This window comes from Dermatophagoides farinae, chromosome 10 (assembly GCF_024713945.1).
Source record: "Dermatophagoides farinae isolate YC_2012a chromosome 10, ASM2471394v1, whole genome shotgun sequence".
Taxonomy (NCBI): Eukaryota; Metazoa; Arthropoda; class Arachnida; order Sarcoptiformes; family Pyroglyphidae; genus Dermatophagoides; species Dermatophagoides farinae.
The window spans coordinates 2737500-2757679 of NC_134686.1; the positions used below are offsets into that span (position 1 = coordinate 2737500).

Here is a 20180-nt window from a genome sequence, read left to right on the forward strand (position 1 = left end):
GCAGGATTTCCCGTTCAACAGTGTTCGAATCGAAAATTGCCACAATAATAACTCTGTAAAATGACAAATGGAAATTTTTATTTTGTTCTGCCCCACAATCATCAAGATTAATGATATTTGTGTCGACCGAAATGAAAAACATTCATCAATTATTATCGTTTGAATATCGAAAAAAATATCTAATGATGTTATTCATTAAATTAATTAACGCCCATCGATTATTCGGTAAACTGTGATCAATCTATGTTTTCATTCATTCATTCTAATCATTTTGTTTCATGATAATCATGTTTAGACGATTTTATTGTAAAATTTTCTCTTCAGAACAACGATCCCGACGACGAACATCTTCGATGATGAAAAAGAAACGAAAAACCGAGCCAACAAGGAAAAAGGAAAAACAATCATTATCATCATCATCCAGTTTATTGATGAAAGGATCTTCCAAATCTGGCAATGTACCAACAGGTCATAATAGCTATCGACAATCTAATTCGGTCACTCCTTTAAACAAAAAACGATCATCATCATCATCATCAAGGATTAAAAGTCGCTGTGACCATCATGACGATCATTTGAATGCAAATAAAAATGATGAGCATTCAAAACGATCGCGACGAACAAATTCATTGCCTAAAAGTAATGATAAATCTAAAAATGGATCAAAAACCTACGACAACAAAAATGACAATGGCAATCATATGTTTAAACATAATGTATCCAATTGGTTAACAAATTTTAACCATTTACATTCGCATACATGTCAAGATGGCCAGGACGAAAAACAAAACAACATCCAAACGATTATACAATCACCGAAAAACAGAAACCCAGATAATGATCAATCGAATCGTGGACATGGTGGTCATTACATTCCATCTTCATTGCCATCTCGCAATGGTGGACGTGAATCGTTTATTCAGGTTCAAAATTTTGGTCAACAATTGTGGCCACATCAAGAACGACAAGTTCAACAACAACGGCAACAAATTGTTCGACCATTCGGCCAAATCGATGCCAATGGCTATGTGAAGACAACTCTAACAAAATCATTAGGTCCACCACTGCCATTATCGTCATGGTCATTGTGCCACCCCGAATATAATCGTCGACAACAACAACCTAGTATTAATAGATCCGGTCTAATGGTAGAACGACATAAACATCAACCATTGCCGTTTACTTCTACTACTACGAACATGGATCAATCCATTCCATATTCATTAGTAAGTATTATTTTATCAATCGATCGATGTATCATTTTTCAATATTACGACAAATGAGTGATTGTGTGAATGATAATGATGATAATGAGAAAGATACATACAAACAATTATTCAAGTAAATCGGGCATGTTATTGTCTTTTTCCTTATAGAAATCTACAATTCATTAGTGATCACTGATCTTGATAGATAGGTCATGCATTCATTTTTTTCTGATTTAACTTGTTAATTAATCAATAATGCATAGAAAATTATTGATTTGAATTATTGATAATCAATGACCAATAACTCAATATGAATTCATTATTATTAACGGTTAATTATGTTGAAGTATTTTTTAACATTCAATTTCCGTATACATTTATTGATCAAGTTGACCATGGCCATCATATTTCGATTTATCAATGAAAAAAGGAGAAACTTTCTCTTATCTAAATCATGACCTTGTTTCATTTTATTCTCTTTATAAATATCTTCATTTCATTCGTTTTTGAGGAGCCGAATCATTTTGCCAAAAAAAAAACAACGATGGATGTATGATAAGATATCAACCACAAAACATGGACTTGATCTTGTTGTGTATTACATTCAGCTGTTTGTGTAGCTTGAATCATCGAAAGCGAAAATGAAAAACAAGTTCGATGCCAAAGTTCGGGCTAGAATCAATGAACAGGCGACTTGAATTTTTGATATAAGAATTATATGGTTCGAACATTGCTTTTTTTTCATTTATTAAACCACATGAACAACCACCACCATTACAATAATATCAACAAGAATCATATCATCGACTGATGGTATCACTTGGTCTCGCCCAATTCATCTATGCTTGGAATTTGTCGAGACAAACTAAACCAAATTGATCGACCGGCGGCTATACAGGTATATTAGCCAATATATTCGTGATGGTGATGGTGATGGTGGTGGTGGTTGTGATGCAGGTGTTATTCACAAGATGGACGAGGACCTGTTTCATGGCTTTATTGTAGCTAATGGTAATATGTGTGAATGAATGAAATAGAAAACCTCCCCTTGTTTTTGTGTATAAACACAAACACATGCAGTGGACATATATGTACAAACAACGAGAACTGGTCTTGGGTCTTTGATTATTTTCTTTGTTCGATTTTTTTTTTTTTTTTTTTGAAAAACATTTTTCTCCGCCATCGTCTTGGTTGTTGTCTTGGGTCTTGTCATATAGTCAAGTATTGAATTGAACATTTTCAATTTCATTTCTTGCAATGGGAAAAAATTTTCTTTATTTTTTCCATCAATGATCAAAGACTGACATAGAGTTCAAAAAAGAGAGAGAGATTGAAAACTATAGTTTGGTTGGTCGTTTGGTCTGTGTGTGTTACCACTGTTCACATCGGCAGCGGCGGCGGCTACAACAACAACAACAACAAGTGAACTTTTTTCATTTGTTCAATATCATTACATTCCTTCTTTTTATTTCAGTCTATATTTCTTGTTCAAAGTTGCCCTCTCTCTCTCACTGCATTCTCTTGTCTGACTTTTGGACACGATTTTTTTTTTTTTGGCCAAAGACGATTGGCGAGAAACCATAGATTTGTTCGTTTCTGATTATTGCAATCGAATGATTATGCATTGGACATGCAGCCATATTTCAGCAATGATTTTTTTTTCGTTGTTGTTGTTCAATTCTAACAACAACAACAACAACAACAACAATTTTTCACTGCATTGTCTTTGATCATCATCATCATGAATTAAGTGTCTAAATGTGTATGTGTGTTTGCTTTCAACACAAAACAAATATCTATATGCTGTTTTCCATCATCGGTAAACATTGAAACATTCCAAAGGATATTAAAAAAAAAAATCTCATTCATTCAAATTTAACACCGTATTGACGGTGTTGATCATGATGATGATGATGATGATTTTGATTGTCCACTTGTAGCGTCCATTCTCTTGTTATGATATTTTTTTCAATCATCATTCATTATAATTAAAACGTTTTCTGCTTGTCAATTTCATTGTGCATGTTTGTGTGTGTATAATTGATTGTCATCATAATAATAAATGACATTTTTTTCGACAAATGTGACATATGACATATGACATATTATTATTATTATTTATTATAATTTGTTCTGTTCTGATTTCACCACAATTCAAATATGAAATTACCAATCAATGTAAGCCAGTTGTTGATTGTATTGAATTTTGTTCATTACCATTTAATCTAATTGATGATTTGATAATTAATGAATAGGGAGGTGAACGTGTTGGCTGGGAATATCATGACATAACATTATCCCGTGTACCTGTGTATGGATTCGGTATAGCGGTCAGTGGTGGCCGTGATAATCCTCATTTCATGAATGGCGATCCATCCATTGCCATATCTGATGTGCTGAAAGCTGGACCAGCCGAAGGAAAATTATTGTAAGTTTCTTATCGTTTCAAATATTACTGAAATGAATCGAAAAATTCAATTCATAAAATTCAGGGTCAATGACAGAGTGATCAGTGCAAATGGTATATCATTGGAAAATGTTGACTATAGCCAAGCGATTCATGTGTTACGTGAATGCGGCAATACAGTCAATCTATTGATCAAACGACGTGCATTGATTTCGACAATGAATTCTACCCATTTTTCATCAGTAAATGATGCCAACAATAATAATCTGATTAAAATTACATTGACCAAGAATAGTAAAAAAGAAGGTGAGCATTATTATTGGATGATGGATATTTACTTAAATAATCCAATGAAATCTTCAGATTTAGGCATTGTACTTGGCTGTAAAATTTTTATTAAAGAAATTGTTAATCGAAATCTAACCACGAATGGTGACAAAGAAAATCACCTACAAGAAGGCGATGTTATCCAAAAGGTATTTGATTCAAAATTATTCAATATAGTAGTATTTATTATCATAATTGACTTGATGATTTTTGATTCAGATAAACAATACAAATGTTGAAAATTTATCGCTAAAAGAAGCAAAGAAATTATTGGATAACTGCAAAGATAAATTAACATTAGTTGTTCGACGTGATATGATGATAAATCAGAATTTTCTTAATGAAAATAGAAATTACATTAATGGCCATAGTCGAAGCAATAGTGGCATATCGAACATGTTTCGACAACAACATCAACATCTAACACAGAAATGGCCACAAAATGGATATGAATCATCAGCACAATCACCATTGCCCAATACATCGCTTTCGAATAATAATGAACTGGCCAATGATAATGTTAATCATGGCCAATCACCATACAATTCATCCAGTATAGCCACTATGGCCAATAGTCGATCCACTAATGGTTGGAGCAATCAAAATCTATATGTTCAGCCACCAACCCGAATGAATGATTCATCATTGATTAATGGCAATCATGATACTACGAGAAATCGTGAACTGATTAATGGCAATATAGATCATTGTGAACCGTCATCCACTAGCAGTATGAATACATCCGAAACAGTCATATCTCCAACGGCCAAATTATCTTATCGTCCTTTGCCACAAAAACCAACGGCCACTACATCCTCATCGTCATCAATACAATTAGGTGAAACAACTGAATCTACAAATACGAATATGGTGACAACATCATCGAATGTGAATTCGAATCCCGAAACAGTTGTCGATCAAGAAATAAGTTTGATTCCAAAAACGCAAATAAACAATGAAATTCGATATATTGCATTCCAGAAAGAAGGAAGTGTTGGCATACGATTGACCGGAGGTAATGAAGTTGGAATTTTCGTGACTGCAGTACAGCCCGGTAGTCCGGCATATCAACAAGGATTACAGGTGGCAGATAAAATCCTGAAAGCCAACAATGTTGATATGAAAGATTTTACTCGTGAAGAAGCTGTACTTTATCTGTTACGAATAAAAGATCGAATCGAGCTTTATGTACAGAATTGCAAAGAGGAATATGAGAATATTGTTGCCAAACAAAAAGGTGATTCATTCTACATTCGTGTTCATTTCAACTATGATAGTGAAGGAAAAGGAGAACTCAGTTTCCATGATGGTGACGTTTTTCATGTTGTCGATACATTATTCAATGGTGTAGTTGGATCCTGGTTTGTTTATCGACTTGGCCGTAATAATCAGGAAATTCAGAAAGGTTCCATACCCAACAAAAGCCGTGCCGATGAATTGGCAACCGAACAGCGATTGGAAAATCGTTCGAAAAAATCCAATTCAGGAACCGATGATTTAAGCATAACCGAAACCGGTAGTAGTCGAAGAAGTAATTTTTTCAAACGTCGTCGCAGTGCACGAAGATCAAAATCACTTTGTCGTGAAAATTGGGAAGATATTTTATTTGGTGATGCTAATTCAAAATTTCAGGCCTATGAACGTGTTGCACTTAGGCATCCTGGATTCGTACGGCCGGTCATATTTTTTGGTCCATTAGCCGATATTGCTCGCGAAAAACTACTACGAGATTATCCGGATAAATTTGAATCACCACAATCGATGAATAGTTCGAATGAAGAATCGACAAAGAATTCAAAATTGAACAACTCGGGAATCGTGCGATTATCGGCAATCAAAGAGATTATTGAACATGGAAAGCATGCCTTGTTAGACATAACTCCATCCGCTGTTGATCGATTAAATTATGCTCAATTCTATCCGATCGTCATATTTATGCGTGTCGAAAATAAATCGATCGTCAAAGAATTGAGAAATCGTTCTTCCACAAAAAACACCGTGCATCGAAGTTCACGTAAATTATTTGAACAATCAATCAAATTGGAAAAAATATGGCATCATGTCTTTACCTTCGTCCATTACATTGACAAGCGGTGGTGATTTATGGTATAAAAAATTACGTGAAATCATTGACAAACAACAGACCCAAAATGTATGGATGTCCGAATTTAAACCCGACGAATCCATTTCGGATGATTTTCTATTTCCGATGAATTCCATTTCTCGTCTTAGTTATGCATCATCACCAGAAAGTGATCTTGATATCTCAATGAATGATGGCAAAATGGATGATGATGATGACAATGAAAACCGTGATAAAGACAAGGACGGTGGTTTCCTATCATCGACCAGTGGTGGTCGATTGGCTAAATCTTCTAGCGATCCAAGTCTGGCAAAAATTGATCCTGCCTCAACGACAGCAGAAACGATGGTTTCGTTTGAAACTAACACACCGAAAGCTGATGAAACAAAATCTATAGAAAATCAATCAACAATGCCCATTAAGAATGATCAACAATCACCATCATCACCAAACAACAAACAGATTCCTTTACATTTATTGCTTAAAAAAGAATTGACCAAAAATAATTCATTCCAAAAACGTATGGAACAACAACAACAAATTGATAATATTCCGATTACTGAATATCCAACACTTAAGCTGGGCGACACTCAATCAATGTCATTGGATCGAACTGCAGTGGGTGTGAATGCTGAATCTCCATTACCTCCACCACCGCCGTTCCCTCCTTTGCCTCAACCAGCTACTTCGAATTCATCAAAACTTGCTGTCGAAATTCCACCACGAATCGATCGAAATTCCAAACCATCACGATTTCGATCAGCTCATGAACGATTATTTGGCTCAAGTAGTAGTTCCAAAGCAACACAGCCAGCACCACCTTTACCGCCACCAACCTCTGTTGCTTCATCGGTTCATAATGGTAGCAATGGACATCAATATGATGATTCGGATTATATCAATACAACTGTTTTCGAATATGCTACGGATAAGCTGCAAAAGATTGAACAATCAGTCGATCAACATATGATGGAACAAAAAAACAGCGTGTTGCCTCGTACTACTGGATCATTTATAAATGATCCATACAAATTCACTCGTAGTGCAGCTCAGTCAGTACAACCGAAACCATCCAGTTTAGAACGAACAAAAAAGCCGCTTCCTCCACCTCTTCCTGCTCCAGCAAACGGCAAAACTGAATCACCCGGATATCTTCAACATCCGACTAAAACTCCTCCTTCACCACCACCAAAACCGAAACTAAACAATCATTCATTGCAATATCAGATGAATGCGATGACTTTGAATGACAATCGACAACAAATGCTTAATAATGGTAGTAAACCATACATGTCGACAACAAGCATGATGCATGATCGAAATCATCAACAAGGATATGGTGATTATGACAATATGCCACCACTCTACCCACTTAAAGTGCCACCGAAAAGAGCTTTGAATACGGTGGCCACAAATTCATCTGAAATGTCAAATGGGCCACCTGGTTATTACCAATCACTACCACATTCGTCTTATCATCATGGCTATCCGACATCAAAAGACCACTCCATTCATCAACGATATTCATCACATGCTGAAACCATATCGAATTTTATCAATGGTACAACCACCTATAACAATACAGATATGAATGGTAATTTAAATATGAAGTAAGTTGTCATTTTATTTTTTGATCGATTGTTTTATTAATCTAATTATTCTTTATAACCTCAAATAGAGACAGAACGGCTTATATCGATTCGATGCAAGGAGTTAAAGCGAACAAAGTGGCTGTTCATATGGATCCAAGTGCCAATCATTATAATCATTCTCAACCAAATTATGACAATCTTTGTTATCCATCGTCGTCTGGTCTGTACATGAATTCGACAGCGAATTATATGCCACCACCACCACCGTTGCCACAGCAGCAGCCAAATGATAATACATATCTGAATTTTCCATTTAATGTTCGAACATTCGAAAATCCAGTAGGCTATGATCATCATGGACCGATGGCATCTTCAATGATGAATGATATGAATGGTCATAATGGACAGCCATCACCTTTACCACCTCCTCCACCATTACCAACATATTCTCGTAGCAATAATCCAACACCAAATATTGTACAACCGATTCCTCAACAGGCCAGACAATCTGGTCTTTATTTAGATCTATCTTCGAATCGTGAGAATCGAGGCAGTGCATTCGAACTTTATCAACGCAAGCCAATGGATACATCATCGGCACGTATATCGACTACCACACCTGGTTCTCCAATGTTTCACGGTCTACCTCCTCCGCCACCATTGTTGCCAGTTAATGACTTCAAGTAAGCCACTTCGATCTATTGTTATAGTTTTTTTTCCTATCTTATCAGATCGATTCGAATGTATTAGCCAATGATGAATAATATATTGATTTTGTCCGAAATAAATTAATCTTTCAATATTCAAAATTTCTTTGTTGTATTATTTTGATGTTGCATGTGTGTTTCCTTTTTCACTTTCCTTTCTCTTATGAAATGAATAGCTAATTCTCTTGATATTTTCATCATTTTTTCTGGGTTATTCTTTTTTTTGGGTTCTTTTTCTGGTTGCGGGAAATGGGAAATTGGTATTGCAAATAAAGCCTTGCAAACATGTACACCAACATAGACGAAATCAATTCGTCGTCACAATCATCATCGATTACACGATTTGCTCGTGGTACTGGTGGTGGTGGTGATAATAATACCTTTTGGAATGGTAACAGTAATGGTAGTGGAGCGAAATCAATGGATCAATCGACTGTAATTGCAACAGCACGTGGTATATTTGGATCCGAAGGCGGCTCATTAGTGTCGGCCGAAACTGGTGTCAGCATAATAATACCTCCACATGCTATACCTGAAGGTGTTACACAGGAAATCTATTTTAAGGTTTGTGAAGATAACAAATTGGCACCTCCACTTGATCGTAACTTGGGTTAGTATTCATTACACAATCTCATTATCAATGATGATACTAAATTGTGGATAATATCTATTAGGTGAAACTTTACTCAGTCCAACTGTGATGTGTGGTCCTCATGGGCTACGTTTCAACATTCCAATCGAACTTCGTCTACCACATTGTGCCATTGTTAATCCGGAAAGTTGGTCATTCGCACTCAAATCAAGTGATATTAACAACGGTAAGTTTCACACTATATTAATATATTATTTTGATTCAATTTGAAAAAAAAAATTTGATGCAGGCGAACCAACTGGCTGGCGAAACATTTCATTAAACAATGAATGCGATCGAATCAATGCAAACAATTTCAATGAACAATTTGTCTCTGTTTTGGTTGATCATTTTTAATAAATCAATATTAATCAATTATTTTATATTATATGATGATTATTCAACGAAAAAATTATCAACACACATTTAATTTGATTTAAATTACAACATTCGGTCAAGAACAACAACTTGTACTTGTCGTATGGACATTACCATTACCATCATCATCATCATAAATGGTATGATGTAGTTTAAAAGCTCCAGCATTGGCTGAATATGCTCCAACAGCCAATTTTTCACTTATATCTGACCACATTTCCTGGATATTTTCATTGGTTTTGGCACTAATTTGAAAGAATCCATTTATTTTAGGAAATTGTTCGACGAATAATTCAATATCTTCATCGCTCACTTGACGTTGATGTTTTAGGTCGGATTTATTTGCAATTAAAAATATTTTTGCATTCTCTGCCATACTCAATATTTCGAGCAGATGATGTGATACACTATGAAATGTTTCCAATGAACTCATATCGAACACTAATAAAGCAGCTTCAGAAAATTTATAATACGAATTGGTTATACTAGCCACACGTTCCAATCCACCAGTATCCCAAAGTTGAATTTTAATCTTACGAAATCCATTGCTACTATGTACTTCGAAATCACGGCTGTATTGATCCAATCCTGTAACAAACTCAATGCATTATTAACAAACAAACAGAAAAAAAACGTCACAAAACTTACCAAGTGTAGATTGTCTTGTTTGAGTGCGCGATAATTTCGATGTATCAATGAATGTATCGTTTAGAAATCTTCGAAATATTGATGTTTTTCCAACACCATAATCACCGCAGAGAATAATTTTGAATTCGGGTATGGCTATGGCTGTCATATTGTTGTTGTACGAATCACATCATATCATATGAATATATGAAAAAAGTTAGACTTAGAGATATGGAAATCAATGAGATCATTAAACTTTTGTTGAATACGTTTTTGGACTTTTATCAAAAAAAAAAAAAAATTTTTTTCCATTGAAATGACAGTATCAACAAACACTGCCAAGACCATCAATCAATCCCCAACAAACAAAACTTGGAAAATGGCCCATAGGTGGCGTTACCGTAAATTTTAATTGTGAGAAAAATTTTTTGATTATATTAAGTTTGGTTATTATCAGAGTTTAAAAGAATATATAAGATACTAATATTCGAAACGATTAAATTAATATAATAATATAATATAATAGTATTATAAATATAAAAAATCAAATCAAATTTCAGTGACAGTCACATCGACAATTTCTGTTTCAGCATCAGATGATGATGCGCAATCATTATCATGTTTTTTAGCAACATTTTCAACATTCCCTACATCGTCGATTGGCTTAAGTTTTGAACGATTTCGTAATGATTTATACAATATTTTATCAACATAATCACGGTTATTTTTTTCTTCACGTTTAAATTTCTGTTTCAATTGTTTACGATCACGATCACTTTCTTTATAGAAAACGGCCTTCATTAAACTGAAATCAGTGCCCACAATTTCTAACGCTGTATAGAATGATGATGTTTCTTCGGTGCTCCAAATACTTCGTGGACGTTCATGTCGACGGAATGAATTGTAAGTAGTAGATGATTTTAATTTCATTACTGGTTTATCATTCTGCAAATTGGTTTGTGAATCTGATTTATTGACAACAATGTTGCCTTTTTCATCGATAGTCAACATGCCATCGGTGTTGGATGGAATGTCAATCTTTTCCGAATGAGTACTACTGCTACTTGATGTAATCTCTTGTTTGTCCACTGATTGATCAGCAATCGGCATATCAGCAATTGGTATATTCAACTGTTGAATATCATCGATAACTTTATCCTTGTTGCTACTTTGATCTGAACTAATTGAACTGGAACGACTCGAAGATGTTCGACGTTTGATCGATGGAGATGATGGTGTCTTTGGAGATGCAATCGATGTCTCATTCTGCTGTTCTTCATGTAATTCACGATTCTCTTTCTGAAATATAGTCTCTGGTGGATTGTAGAACAATAATTCTCGTAATGGTAGCTGTTCTCGGTCAGAATTTATTTTATTTAATGTTCGACGACGTTTTCGAACCGGTTGTTCCGGTTTTATAAAAGACATAGATGAGATTGATGATAAGTCTAACTATAAACTTTGAATGTATGATTTTTTCAAATTTATTTTTATAATAACCAGTAAAAATTCATGCAAGAATGACAAATATTTTGGGTGAGTACAAAATAAAAATTGACGCAATTTTGGTTCTGTATACATGGGGTGGTGTTGTACTCGTCATATACATTGTAATATACCATTGATTTTAATTTATCAATCACTAGATGGCGCACATGGATTTTATTTATTTTTTTTAATTTATTAAAATTCCATTCAAATCATCAATCATCAGTCATCGATCATCAAATCATTTATGATCACTAATCAAATGAATAATAATGACAAATTCATTTATTAAATATAATATGATGATTAACAATTACTAATTTTTATTTTTAATTTTGATTGATAATATTATGACTATTTTTTTCAAATAAAAATGGATGGCTGAATGTATGAATTGATTAATTAATTATATTAATGATTCAATTTGATTTGATTGTTGTGGATTTTTGGCTCTCCAATTCAGCTGTACTTGTTGGCTGTGGATCTGAATTGGTCACTTCAATAATATCTTCAACAATGACCACAAGATTGTCATCATTGTTACCACCATTACCACTGAAATCGATGGGAACAATTTTTTGTTGTTGTTGTTGTTGTGATTCATTCTCATTAGCATTGTTGTTGTTGTTGTTGACATGAAAAGTCGACTGGTTATGTTTACTACTAGAATCATTATTATCTTTTATTTTTTTATCATCAATTTTGATCATCATTTTGTTGGCGACCGGTTGTTCCATTGTTGTCTTTACATTTCGACTTAGATCGATCAAATCAGACCGATTTTTACCATGATTATTATCTTGCAGCGATTTCGTTGATTCAACCGACAAAGGTGATACAAGAGTCGAAATGGCCAGGAATGATCGTTTGTTTTTCTTGTTGTTCTTTTTAGCATTTGAATCATTTTCCTGAGTTGATTTCCTTTTCGATGAATTAGTCGTTGTCGTTGAACCATGATTGATGTTTTGGCTTTTAGCAATATTCTCTCCATAATGTTTCATATACAAATCCTGAGAAGTTCGGTGATCAAACATAAAATGATTGGAATTATGATCACTCAATGTTGATTGTTTGAATGGAGAAAGATTCAATGAAGGTGATCGGAATGTGTTGACTGGATCCATGTTACGATAGAATATATCTTCAGTTATTCGATTCTTAAAACTTTCAAATGCTGTAATAGATGATGTTGGACTGCCACTGTTTGTCATTAGATGTGATTGTTGTCGTGATGATTGAAAATTCATTTCTTCAGATGTTGAATCTTTATGTGGTGGCTGCGTAGTTGTTGCAAATCGAAGCATTTGATTTGTACTAGAGGGACCAAAATCGTTGATCATACGGCCAAGATAATTTGGCGATTGTGGGCAGCATTGCTGTGGTGGTGGAGGAGGAGGAGGAAATAAGCGTAAATTTTGTCCTGCAAAAAAATTGATCATTACAACGACAAATTGAATAATTCAATGTAAACAACAATTGTAAACAACAACATACCCATGAGATTTGGCAGAAAGGAAGGAAAAAAACCAGGCATTACGGAATTCGATTGTTGTCGAATGATGGTTTTATCTTTGGATAATGCACCATTCTCATTCATCGCCTGTGTACTGTCCGGGCTAGAGTCTCGAAGATCCATGAATGATCGACCTGTTGGTATCGATGTTGGTGGCGGTAATGATGGCCAAAGGAAGTTGGCATATGGCAATGTGGCCCTCACATTACTTGCCATACAAGCTTTCCACATTATTTCGGCAAGATTATCCGATGTTGCCGCCATAGTAGGTGCCATTAGATTTGCATTGTCTACAACATTGGCACGTATCGGTCCATAAGAGCTAAAAGCTGGACAAGAATCTCGAGCATTATTACCGGTTGATAGTAATGTACTGAGAATAGCCGGATTCGACATTGACATGATAGATTCAGCTGAACGATTTGCAGCCGATGAAAATAGTGGATCAGATGATGAAATAATTCCAATGTTTGTAGTGGTAGCGATAGGAATTCGATCACGATTATCTTCGTTTATTCTGGCCGTCGATGATGATCCATTCAAAGTATAGCTGCTGCTATAAATGGAATCCTTCGGACCAGAAGTTGATGAATTAAGATTTTGTAACCAACGTTGATTCATCTTGTCCCGAACAAGTTTAGCTGTAGAATGAGGTGAATGAAGATGATTATCATAGTCTAATAGCAATGATGTATTTATATCGGTGGTGATCAATTGATGATCAATGTTTGAAAAGCAAGCTTTTGTGGGCTGCGCTTGTGGCGATGAAGCCGAAGAATGAGACAACGTTGGTGAGGTTAGACGAGATGAGGGTGGTGACGATGGGCAAGGATTAACCATTGATGATGACTTTCTATTGGTTGATGATGAAGATGAAGATGATGATGGGGAACCCTTTGCCGTGGTGGTGGTGGATACCATAGAACTGGAGAATATCGCTGCAGCAATCGCTGATGATGATGATGATGATTTCGATGTAGCCGATGTTGGTGGTCTCGTCGACATTGTTTCCGTCGACTGAATGGTCGGTTTGAATGTTTTCGTTGTGAGACCACCGAAATGTTGTCGATCATATTGAGCACTGTTGTAGCAAGAATTATGATAGCCATCGAATAAGAAATTCTTGATTATACCGTTACGACTGCTGTCCACTATATCATTCAATGATGATGATGATGATTCGGCTACGGGAGAATTTGCATCGACCATTATTTCGGATGTCAAACTCATAGTTGATTTCGTGTTGATAGATGATTCGATTAGAGTTTGAACATGATGACCACTTGAGTATGGAGGATGTGCAAAACTATGGCTAACATCATTCGAATTGGAAGATGTGGATCGATTAGACACGATCGATTGTACGGCTACACTGAATGGATATTCTCGTTTATTATTGTGGTCACAATTTTCCTCTACGACTGATGAATCATTTGATTCACGAAGATAATCATCATCCAATGAACCTACATCGCATTCAATGTCTTCATCTTCATCATCATCATCATCATTTTCATCATCCATATGATCATCATTGTCAATCGATTTTGTAGTGTTCAACTCTCGATGACAAGAATTTTTGGTGGTGCCATTCTTTTCATCATTATTGAAATTATTTTTTACATTTCGTGATTTAACAGATGTGCGATGATTTGTTGTTTCACGTTTAGTTCCATCTTTCGTTATCGTTGATCGGCCAGTATTTTGATTAGAAGGTGAATTATGATTACTATGACGATGATGATGATGATGATGTTCTTGATTTTTGGTGAATGAATGTAATGTTGAAGTCATGGCTCGTTTGCGACTTCCGCCATTAAACATTGCTTTCACATCTAAAATTGAAAATTGAAATGTCAAATGAATTCATGCATAATGCAATGTTTGTTTGTACTAATGATAATTACCTTCCCATGCATAGATTATATGATCCGAAGGTTCAGGATTACCCACCAGTTTGATATGACGACGCCAACTTGTTGTTGTAATGAATTGAAATTGAAATTGAATGGAATTGAATTGAATTCAATGAAAAAAACACACATACCTATTAAAGTTGGCTGCATCGGGTTGAACGTATTTGGATGTGGGCAAACGATGTGAATGGAATATGAATTTATTTGGTGAAAAAAACAATGCACAATAGCTGCATTTTATACATTTAGCTCTATTCCAACCAATCAACGAAACAGGATTATTATTTTATTTCATATGAGATTGTCGGCTCTTCTTTGGTGGCCTAACCAAACAAAAAAAAATAAGAAATAACCAACTAACCTTGAACTATTATAACGAGATGGAGTAAAACTACCACGACAGCCCCAAGCACATGAATGATAAACATCGAATGAAAATGATTCGGGCAACTTGGGTGGTTCAGTTTCCGCCAAAAATGATTTACAAAGACGTTCGGCTTCACGTTTCGTAATCATACCGCAACGACGTGATGATACGGGCATTGCACCGGCTCTTCGAAGTAATTCCAATTGGACCGGTGTACATTGAACACAAGTGATGCCTAATGCAACTCGTCTAATGATTGATTGATTGATTGATTAATTGTAGTATAATTATGGAAAATCGTACGAACCTATTGTGAATTTCATTATAACTAAAATTTTTCAACAATGTATTGGATATTTGTGCTAAACAAAGCCGTTCTTGGCCATCCATCAATAACGATACAATCGGTATTCCATATAGCATAACATTACGAACTTCATTTCCGACCGAACAATTACTACCTACTACAACTAATGGTGAATTATTTGGACCATTCATCGTACTGTTACTAGTATCGTTGGTCTTCAAACTAGCAGCCGTATTCGATCCTGATGTTGGTGATGATGTTGATGATGATGATTCTTGTTGATAGGTTGGTGAATCGATACTTTTATTATTATTGTGATTTGTCGAACTAAAGTGATTGTGATTGTGATGATGTGGTTGCTGTTGTTGTGCAGATGTTGTGGTTGTTGAATGGAACAAATGATTACTGCGTGAATGATGATGATGATGATGATGACCAGGATGTTGAAGCGGAATTGTTGGTTGACTACTGCTGCTGCTGCTGCTGCTACTGCTGCTGGCCACTGAATTTGATCCTGGATTTGGATCCGTAAAATGGTCTGATTGTTTGTCATTTGTTGTTGATGGATGATGAAAATTGTTGTTGTAAACGCTACCACCACCACCACCACTGTTACTTATAGTTTCAGCTGATGAAAATAACATTGCTTCCGATTGCTGTTGTAATTGACTAGATGATGATGATGGGAAATGATTTTTTTGTTTCTAAGATGATGATGAGGATGAGGGTGGAAAAAAAACATGAAAATTGATTGTTGGATCATTTCATGGATTGTTTATTTTTGTTTTAGTAAATTGTGTATAATTAAGTCAATAACGAATAATAAATGTCTTTAAACACTAAACAAAAAGAGAGATAGAAGTGGCGACAAAAACAACAACATCATCATCATTAATGTGATTGTCATATATACCCCATGGTCCACCAACAACCCCCCCCCCACCACCACGCCAAAACATTCGATTTATTGTCTCATCATCATCATTACATCTAATAGAATGTGTGTGTGTGTGTTACAATCACTTGGATTATATTTGGATTTGATCAATATAATTGCCATTTTCCAATCTCATCATCATCATAATCATTGTTTTTGGTTGCTGGTTGAAACAAATCCTAACCTATTCACAATTGTTGTTTTAAATTACACCCATGAGAATTTTTTTTTTGTTATTATTATCATCCATAAATGGATAAAGATTTTATCTTTATCTTGAATGGTAATAATAATAATAATTATATTACAATTGTCGAATCTAATGTCTCATCTGGGATCCTGGAACATTCAAAAACAATCTTTATTTTTGTTGTCGAAATTGTTTTTTTGGATTAGTAAAACCGAGCTAATGTTTGTTGTTGCTGGCTACTAGTGGATACTAAAATTAAAACAAAATAAAATCATCGACGATAGTGTTCGATCAATCAACATTTTGCATATCGATAAAAAAAAATTCAAACATGAGAATCATTCCGATAAACCGATTAAATCGATCGATCGATTAATATGTAAACAAAATTTACCTGAATAGAATATGGTTGATATGTGCTTGTTGTTGATGATGAGGATGATGATGATGACGGTGATGATGGTGATGGTAATGATGAATTTGATGGCGAACAATTGACAATTTGAGAGCTATGATGATGATGATGATTATCCACCATGATTCGATTATCACAATTTGATTTTCAAATGATTACTATTCATTTTTGTTTCTAATATCATCATTGACAATCTGATCAATGATGATTAAAAAAAATGAAAATAATAGCTACCGTTATCATGAATGGTCAATTAGGAAATGATCCAAACAAATCGATAGCTTCGACCAGCCAACACAAACAAGATTGACTAACTACCACTACTACAAACTAACATTAGTTTCATGTTCCAGAAATTGTTCCAAAAGTGAATTACATATTCACTTTACCGTTTGAATTTGTGTGTGTGTGATGGTTATTGAAGAAGGCAGTCAGTTTGCTATATATATATAGAGGCAAAGAGGTGTACAGTGTTGGTGTGTGTATGTTTGTTTGTTTGTTTGTTTGTGACAATACTGGTTATAATAAATTGATTGAAGTGTTAAAGTGTGTGTGTGTATATATGGTTAGCATTACCCGAACAATGAATTGTGTTCACGGACCGCCTCTGTTAATAGTGTTCTGTAATATTATTGGATCAAATTGACACAAAGCGGCGGTACAAAATTTGGATGGGATGTGACCCGGTTATTTATCCATAAGAAGAAAAAAAAAATGGCCAATGAGTGTGTATAGTATAGCCAACAACAAATTCATTGACATTGCGTTTTGGACGTTCGACCAACACCGAATCAGTAATCAGTTTGATTTTTTTTTTCATTTTTTGATAGACCAATTCAGTGAATATATCGTTTTTTTTGTTTTTTTCCTAAAAGTTTTCTTTATATATTATTTTATTATTATTGGTCGTCTCATTTTCCATAATGATGATGATGATCAATGATGATGATGATGATGAGAATGTGAACACAAAAAAAAAATGAAGAAGGGGGGCCATTGATTGCATTTCATTTAATTAATCAATACAATGTTGTCTCTGTGTGTGCTTGGTGTTTTTACTCACATTTATACCATCATTATTAGTAGTTAATGTTAATTCTACTATCCACACATACACACACACACACAAAATGTACGGCAATACGGTAATAATGATGATGATGACTATCATCATCATCATCATCATTTGGTTTTCTTTATCGTTATGGATGGCTGCTGGTAGTTGTTTGTGTTGTTGTTCTTGGTAGCCAGAATTCATTTCATATAATAAATTATTGAATTTAACAACCAGAAAAACAAAACAAAAAAAGGAGAACAAAAAAAAATTCAAATTGAAATTAATTAAATAAGATTCAAATTCAAAAAAAAAGTACTGTGGATTGTGATGTAATAAAGTGAAGAAAACCATCAGGACAAAAATTTTTTTTTCCATCAACATTGATTTTGGGTATTAATTCATTAAAGGTGATGATTTCGGTACCTACCTCTCTGTGGATCGGTCCTCATCATCATCATCATCATCATCATGTTCATTGGTTCAATAAATTGGTAAATTATCCAAACAAAAAAAAAATTGAATGCTTGAAAAAAGTTTTTCTTTTTTTTTGAACAAAGAAAACGGGAATAAAAAAATTTTTTTTTTTCGGGAAATACAAGGTAAACATTTGGTAAAGTTTTCTTTCTTTCGTTTTTGATTCGTTGATTGAATTGAATTTGTAATGAAGTGAATTTGTGTGCATGTGTGCATGCTGGCTGAATCAAGAATGAATTCAAAAAAAAAAAAAAAATTAATTCATCAATGATGATATAGAAATTTATTCTTTCAGAATTTTTTTTTCAGAATTCAAAACAAAAAAAAAGTGATGATAAAAAAACTTTTTTCGAAAAGTAAATATTAATATATATAGTTTTAATTAATTAAAATTAAAATTCAAATACAAATTATAATCACATACACACAATCGAATGTTTCAGGTGTTTTTTTTTCTTTTTTGCTTTTTGCCATTCACAAGAACATTTTTCAAAAAACCAGAAATAAAAACTCTGATCGGATCAGATCATAGCTGATGACAAATTCAACGATTTTTTTTTTTTGAACAAGTCAAAATGAACGAGATTAAAATGACTACTGGTTGGTTGGTTCAAACTAGAGTGAATTGATCCCATTCTAAATTGTTCGCACAGACACACACACACACAATGACATTATAATCGGATTAAATCAATTTGTCAACCCTTATTGGATCCACAGAGATATATCGATATGGACTCACTTGACTAAACGATAATGATCTCTTATTTCACAAGTGATAATGTCTCTATTATTTATTCCATGTCCATGTATATATATACAATTTTGACCTTCAACCGTTGGTCTGTTGGTTTACTAAAAATGATAAAGATTTTGAGTTTGTCGATTGACCATTGTCCATTGGCTGGTAGGATAATTGATTTTTTTTTATTGTGTTGTCCGAATATACTTGACTTTGTATTGTTTAGTTTTGCTGCTGCTGCTGCTAATTGGCCTGATTAATTGACCAGTTTTTTTTTGGTGAATGGTTAAAAACTTGAATGGTGATATGATGATTTTTATCCATATTGCTATCGATAATCGGTAACTAACTGACTATTATTATTATTATTTGGTTTGGTTGCATTTTTGATCCATAAATTATCTTGTCAAATGTTTCAATAATGAAATGGCTTTGGCTTTGGCCATATATAATTATCATCATGGACAATATCGTAAGAACAAATGATGATTATGAATGGCACGGTGGAATGAAAATGTAAACAAAGCCAACAACAACAAGCAAGCAAGCAAGCACCACTGTCTATGTTATGGATGAAAAGGGTTTTTGTTTGTTTCATACCAAAAATGTGGCTAATGGGTTCATTCATTCATTCATTCATCCATTGAAATACGAACAAAAGGCCAGAAATTGTTTGCCATTGAATGAATGAAAAGGATTGTATCGATTTGTCATCGCATTTGTTCATCGATTTCATTGATCATTGTGATGTTGCCAAACACCAAACACACACCGTTTCATTATTACAACAAACAGAAATTACCAAAAAAAAAAA

At 34.2% G+C, this 20180-nt stretch overlaps 4 protein-coding genes across 4 annotated transcripts; 1 reads left to right on the top strand and 3 right to left on the bottom strand.

Moving 5' to 3' along the window:
• Positions 1-6: 6 nt before the first annotated feature.
• pyd (zonula occludens-like protein polychaetoid) lies at positions 7-9312 on the top strand. Its single transcript, XM_047064257.2, is given in 11 exon segments — positions 7-225; positions 296-1226; positions 3464-3636; positions 3701-3921; positions 3979-4091; positions 4162-6012; positions 6014-7635; positions 7704-8300; positions 8600-8934; positions 8999-9142; positions 9206-9312. Coding segments are annotated over 10 exon segments (6036 nt in total). The 5' UTR covers positions 7-225; positions 296-353.
• Positions 9282-10308, bottom strand: RabX6 (RAS oncogene family member RabX6). Its single transcript, XM_047064263.2, has 2 exons — positions 9982-10308; positions 9282-9921 (listed from the first exon to the last, which is right to left on the bottom strand). Exons 1-2 carry the CDS (start codon positions 10127-10129, stop codon positions 9410-9412), a joined length of 660 nt encoding a protein of 219 aa, XP_046920219.1. The 5' UTR covers positions 10130-10308; the 3' UTR covers positions 9282-9409.
• A 24-nt stretch (positions 10309-10332) lies between these two features.
• Positions 10333-11546, bottom strand: LOC124500219 (uncharacterized). Its single transcript, XM_047064261.2, has one exon. It carries the CDS (start codon positions 11386-11388, stop codon positions 10510-10512), a length of 879 nt encoding a protein of 292 aa, XP_046920217.2. The 5' UTR covers positions 11389-11546; the 3' UTR covers positions 10333-10509.
• Positions 11547-11743: 197 nt separating this feature from the next.
• On the bottom strand, positions 11744-17305 carry fuss (SKI family transcriptional corepressor fussel). The gene is made up of 7 exons (XM_075734592.1): positions 17073-17305; positions 15552-16255; positions 15239-15493; positions 15009-15128; positions 14869-14936; positions 12943-14796; positions 11744-12868 (listed from the first exon to the last, which is right to left on the bottom strand). Exons 1-7 carry the CDS (start codon positions 17214-17216, stop codon positions 11868-11870), a joined length of 4146 nt encoding a protein of 1381 aa, XP_075590707.1. The 5' UTR covers positions 17217-17305; the 3' UTR covers positions 11744-11867.
• Positions 17306-20180: the final 2875 nt, after the last annotated feature.

Coding starts and splice junctions, on each gene's coding strand:
- RabX6 (XM_047064263.2), bottom strand. CDS start 10,129: ATGACAGCCATAGCCATACCCGAATTCAAAATTATTCTCTGCGGTGAT. Junction 9,922..9,981: donor AACAAGACAATCTACACTTG/GTAAGTTTTGTG, acceptor AGTTTGTTACAG/GATTGGATCAATACAGCCGT.
- fuss (XM_075734592.1), bottom strand. CDS start 17,216: ATGGTGGATAATCATCATCATCATCATAGCTCTCAAATTGTCAATTGT. Junction 15,129..15,238: donor TCTCGTTATAATAGTTCAAG/GTTAGTTGGTTA, acceptor TGGTTGGAATAG/AGCTAAATGTATAAAATGCA. Junction 14,797..14,868: donor TATAATCTATGCATGGGAAG/GTAATTATCATT, acceptor TTTCAATTTTAG/ATGTGAAAGCAATGTTTAAT.
- LOC124500219 (XM_047064261.2), bottom strand. CDS start 11,388: ATGTCTTTTATAAAACCGGAACAACCGGTTCGAAAACGTCGTCGAACA.